Source organism: Acanthisitta chloris, unplaced genomic scaffold (genome assembly GCF_000695815.1).
Source record: "Acanthisitta chloris isolate BGI_N310 unplaced genomic scaffold, ASM69581v1 scaffold16911, whole genome shotgun sequence".
NCBI lineage: Eukaryota > Metazoa > Chordata > Aves > Passeriformes > Acanthisittidae > Acanthisitta > Acanthisitta chloris.
The window spans coordinates 5,550-11,028 of NW_008656650.1; the positions used below are offsets into that span (position 1 = coordinate 5,550).

Genomic DNA, 5,479 nt, shown 5'->3' on the forward strand with positions numbered 1-5,479 from the left:
GCCCACCACTCCCGCCCCCCCCCGGCTTATGGCTCAAGTGCAATGGCTGCCACATGCCAGCCATGCCTCCTGCCCCAGCACAATGGTCTTGCTGCTCCCTGTGTCACCATGGTCCCCCTCTGGAGCCATGCCAGGTCATGTGCCAGGCAGGCAGCTGTACACTGCACCGAGACATGTAGCAGCCCTGCCCTGCCTGCCACCCATCAGCCACCTCCCCGTTGCGAAGTGCTGCCCCCATGTTGTGCCTCGTGTGGCCATGCTGCAGCATCCCAGGTGCAGGTACACCTATGCCTCCAGCAGCCACTCACCTACACAGCGTCCGTTCTCATGCTGGGAGAATCCCTGTCCGCACTGCATTTGGGGAGAAGCAGAGATTGCTGGGATGGGGAGGAATCAGCCCTGGGCAGCCACAGGGCCAGCAGAGCCCAGCCCCCTTATTCCTGACCCCACACCTGGCCCTCACCTCCAGCAGGGCTGGCATGAGTGGCTCCTCCACATCCAGGGGGTAGGGGACCTCCAGGACAGAATTGGTCTCACTGCTGGCCACAGCTCGTGACACCACACGGCCATCCGGCCAGGTCACCTCCAGGCTGCTGGCTTCATCACGCCCTGCAGGTGGGCAGCCTATCAAAGGGGTGGTCTCCAGCGTGGGCGGGGCTGAAAGGAGGCCAGGGGGGTGGTAGGGACAGGAGGGGTAAAGCCTCCCCTTGCTCCCTGAGCCTGGCCCCAGCTGCTCATGCTGAAAACCCACGCACAGGGATGTAGCCCAAAGGGGTGTACTTGGTGACAATGGAATGCCCTGCCAGTGGGCAAGGACACCCCAGTGGGCTTGGCAGGTGGCCATGCTGAGCCAGGGGAGGATTAAAGGATGGGGAAAGCCCTAGTGCTCAAGCAAAGCAACAGGCAGTAGGTGGGGAAGGAGCAGCTGTCCCTTGTAGCTGCAGTGTCGAGGCACCCTGCTTACAGCCTTCCATAAAGCCCACCATACCCAGGTTGATAGGCATGGATGACTACTGTGCTGCAGGACACCAGGACAGGAGACATGGCCTCTGACCAGGGGAGTGGCAGGGAAGGCTGAGGGTGGAGGCAGCCCCTTGATCTCCTGGCTCACCCAGTCCGAAGTGTGCCACAGGCTCCATCTCGCAGAGGTACCCAGAACCACCATCGATGATGCGCAGGTGGGCCCCACTGCGCCGTGTGAACAGCACCACTTTGGCCCCCCGTGCAAAGGCCCCAAAGCGGGTGCGGGGGATGACACGCAGCCAATTGTTGCTGGTGCCCTGCAAGAGAGGAGGGAACAGGGAGAGCAAACTAGGAGAGACAGAAGGGATGGGGACAACACAAGTACTCCCTGCTTGACTCACCTGGGTGCCCCTGAAGATGGAGATTGGCTGTGCCATGGACTCACCATGAGACAGGATGAGGTCTAGCATCCCATCACCATCAAAATCCGTCACTGCACCTCCTGCAAGGACAGCATCATGTCATGCCTGGAGCCTTGTCCTGTATCTCCCAGGTGCATGCAGGGGCAATAGGGAAGATGGGGTGACTCCAGTGTAGGAGTAATGGTCCCTGTGTGGGTGGCACCCTGCAATCAGGTGAGTCAGCACTCCAGGCAGTGGAGAGAACAGGCAGTGCCTAGAGGGCTGTGGGACACAGGAGGCTGGCTGACCCCCTCCCAAATGCAGAGGTTGGCTTTGAACACTGGGCATCCAGGAAGGAGTCCCCAAGAGCGGATCCCTGGGGAACTGGAGATGGCACTGTTGGCTAGGTATGGGTAGAGGGAGAAAGCATAGGGCTGCTCCTCGGTGATGGGGTTTCCAGCCTGCTGGTGGAGAGCAGACAGGTGACCCAGCTTGGCATACAGCATCCCCAGGCACAGAGGGGGCCAGGTTGTGGCACAGTGCTGACACAGATCCCCACTGCCAGAGCCAGGAGACTCACCCGTGCCCCGTCCCTCGGGCTCCAATGCATCCCCTGGATTCAGCTCTTCCACGATGGGGTCTGAGTGGTCCCTGCGGATGAGCCTGTTGAGCACACACAGGGTATTAATGCCAGCCCCTGCAGACCCCAGAATCTTCCTGGGCAGTGTATGTCCCCTCCCACAGAATCATGGTAGAGAGGTGACAGCCCTGATGGCTATGCAGTGTGGATGGGGCATGCAACTGTTCTGTGCCTATTGGCACATCCCCACTCCATCCAGGGGCAACACGAGTTTCATGAGAGCTTGTGGGCTTGAACTGAGGAGCAGCAACACCATCTCCAAACACTGCTGCATCCCTCTGGGACCTGGAGATGCTTCCAAAGTGCTCCTAGCCAAACCACTGCCCTCCACCCACACATGGGTGCCAACACCAGGTAGACAACCAGCTCCCACTGCCCCATACACCAGGCAAGGAGAGGCTACGTGGCAGTAATGAGGAATTGACCTCCACAATTAACAGGTGCCATGAACAAGCTTCCACATGGCTGCTAATCAGTAATGCTGGGGACCCCAGGGGCTGCTGCAGGCACGACCGCAGTGGCCAGTAATGATGCTGGGAAGGGCTCAGTCACGGTGCCTCTTATTAGTTGAGCCTGAGCTGTGGCACTGCTGGAGAGGAGCCCCGTGAGCCTGGCTGTGCTGTGAGGGCTGCTCAACCCCCACAGTGGGGTGAAGTCTTCCTGGCCTCCCAGTACCCACCGGGCTCCTACCGGAAGAGGCGGTTGGCAGAGGAGCCACGGTAAGCGATGTTGTTGAAGAAAATCTCCAGTTCCTGGTCATTGTCAAAGTCGGCTGCGATGACAGTGCGGACGGGGGATGGCATGGAGAACTTGGGAGTGGCGATGTCCTGCACGAGGGGTGGGCATGGTGTGACAATGGGCCTTGGAAGCAGGACACTGGGTCCTGCTTTGGTGCTTCGGGTCCCTCCTCACTGGGAATTGGGGCTCAAAGACAATACAGGGTGAAGCCAGCCCCCCTGGCCAAAGTGGTTCAGTGGCAAAGCCATCACTGTGGGGGGGTCCCAGCCCCAGCCCTCACCCGGAATCGGACCCGTCCAGGGGCTCCACTCTGCAGGTAGAGGCGGTGCGGCCCGTTCCAATTGCCATAGACGATATCCACGCGGCCGTCGCGGTTGAAGTCAGCCAGCGCCACACCGCGTCCATGCTGGTAGGGATCATCTAGCCCTGGGGAACCCAAAGGGGATAGGGGGAGACGGAATTCCCTCCCCGCCTCCTTCTCCCCAGGATGCCTCCTAAGACGTGCTCCACAGTCCCCAGAGGGGTTTTCTGCATCAGGGCTGCATCGCTGTGCTGACAATGCACTGATGCACCTCAGCCCACCACCCGGAGGTCAGTGGGGCTCTGGGCCCCCAGGGCTGTCCCTCCACCCTGCCTCCATCCCGTGCAGGCAGGGACAGGCAGCGCCAGCCCTGCCTTGATGTCCCCAACATCTGGGTGTTGCTCCCAGCTCGTCCTACTCACCCACAGCAGCTGCCACGTCCCGGTACGTCCCATCCCCCCAGTTGTGGAAGAGGAAATTGGGGCTGTTCTCATTACCGCAGAATATATCAGAGGCACTGTCGCTCAGGATGGGGCCCACGGCCACCCCACGGCCCCCTGGGGATGGCAGCCCAGGCATGAGGGGACAGCTGGCACCCTGCCCCAGAGGAGTTTGTGTCCCCCACGCTCCTTCTGTGCTGCCCACTCGGTGCTCCCAGGAACCCTCCTTCCTATGCCCTGTGTCCCCCCTTGTCCACCTCCCATCCCGCTCATCAGGAGCTAATTGGGCCTGGCAGCCGCTTGTGTCACTTCCAACCCCAATCACTGCCATCACCACGGTGACAATACTCCTAATTAGTGGCAGTTTACCAGTAGGGCATGTAGCAGTCCCCATGGCGGTGGGGCAGCATAGGGCACAGGCTGGCATGCTGCCCGCTCCTGTGCCCATGTTCCCAAACCCTGTTGCCTGCCCTGCAAATGCTGTGAGCTCCGGAGGGATCACCCCAGGAGAAGATGGGCACGGGCTCCCGCCAGATGTGCATTCCGTGGCCCTGGTCCCTTCCACGAGCCGTGGGGCTTGCCGCTAGATGGGGCAGTCAGGCAGCCCAACACGCAGCACAGACCTTTGGCTGCGCTCCCTGACACAGTGGGGTCCCACTCTCGCCGTGCCCAGTATGTCCCCGTCCCCTCCACAGGGCCACGGCAGTCAGGTACCTGTGTACTTGCTGACGCCAGCCTGGGTGGCCACATCCACCAGCACCACGACACCACGGGCAGGGTCACTGGCAGCCACGTCCATCTCAATCAGGGCATGGGGGCCGACGTTGCCACTGGCATAGTTGGCGATGTAGATGGAGTACCTGCCGGAGCCCTGCAGCCAGCAGCACTGCCTCAGCACCCACCCACTCAAAATCCACCTCCATGGGGACCGCAGGATCCCTGCCTAGGATGCTCTCATTGCTCTACGGGAAAAGCTACTGTTGCTGTGCGCTGAGCAAGAGCTCTGCAAAGTCCATGGTGAAAAGCATTGTGGGACTGGGGACGTGTCCCATTACCTCGAGGGGCCCTCTGGTCCACAGGCTCACAGTGCTGGCATGGGGCACACTGTCACCCTCTAGCAACCCCAGTGTGCCAGGTCCTCCCAATCCCCACCACCCACTTTGTCCCATGCACCAACTGCCCCCTGATCTAGTGATAATCATTTGGAAACAAACTGCTGGAGGAGGAGGAAGAAAGAGCAGGTGACAGGAACATAAATCACCCTGGCAGGCACGTTTATCAGCTGGTGGCAACCATGTGGACAGATGTCCGCAGTCCCCGATGCTGGGGGGAGCTGTCAGCCTTGACAGTCATGGGCAGCTGGGGGGGACCCCCGACCCCAGTTGGGGGGTGGGCTGGGGCTGGCAAGGGGAGACAACCCCTGAGACTCCACTGGAGGGGCACTAGGGATAGAAAGGGAGCAAAGATGCCCCTGCCTGCAGAGCCCTGCCTGCTCACCGTCCGGTCCACGCAGGCAACAGAACGCCCAGCAAAGCGGCTGGCCACGGCCCGGTTCACCTCGTCGCTCAGGATGTCCTCCCAGCGCCCATTGCGGAGCTTGAAGAGTTTGTCCGTGTAGGTGGCCATGCCTGGGGGGGACATAGGTCAGTGGGCTGCAGCATCCTGCCTCCTCCCGAGGAGGGTGCCCTGCAGCAGGGAAAGCTGTGGAAGAGACACTCTTTTCCCAGAACATCCCAAATCTCCGCTGCCCCTACAGCCCCCAACAGTGCCACGGAGCTGGGCTGCTGCTGCAACAGCCCCCGTGACCTTTTAGAGCCACCAAGAGACACACAGAAGAATCAATTCATTAAGGTAAAAGGTGTCCCAGTGGGGACCCAAAAAAACCCAAAACAAACAAAATTGATTCAGTGCCAGGCCCAGGCAGTGAGCTGAACTGCTCGTGACAATGCTGATGCAGTCTCTGATTTAGGGACAGGTGTGGCAGCAGCCACTGTCT

General features: G+C 60.6%; 1 protein-coding gene across 1 annotated transcript in view; it reads right to left on the reverse strand.

Annotated features, from left to right (window-relative positions):
• The window catches only part of CRTAC1 (cartilage acidic protein 1), an 11,858-nt gene that overhangs the window by 4,240 nt on the left and 2,139 nt on the right, over positions 1-5,479 (reverse strand). The window contains exons 3-12 of the mRNA XM_009084416.1: positions 4,981-5,111; positions 4,198-4,354; positions 3,466-3,600; positions 3,023-3,168; positions 2,695-2,831; positions 1,945-2,027; positions 1,365-1,465; positions 1,112-1,280; positions 464-609; positions 309-351 (exon numbers count right to left, since the gene is read on the reverse strand). Coding sequence (XP_009082664.1) covers positions 309-351; positions 464-609; positions 1,112-1,280; positions 1,365-1,465; positions 1,945-2,027; positions 2,695-2,831; positions 3,023-3,168; positions 3,466-3,600; positions 4,198-4,354; positions 4,981-5,111 — 1,248 coding nt within the window. The remainder of the gene's footprint in view (positions 1-308; positions 352-463; positions 610-1,111; positions 1,281-1,364; positions 1,466-1,944; positions 2,028-2,694; positions 2,832-3,022; positions 3,169-3,465; positions 3,601-4,197; positions 4,355-4,980; positions 5,112-5,479) is intronic.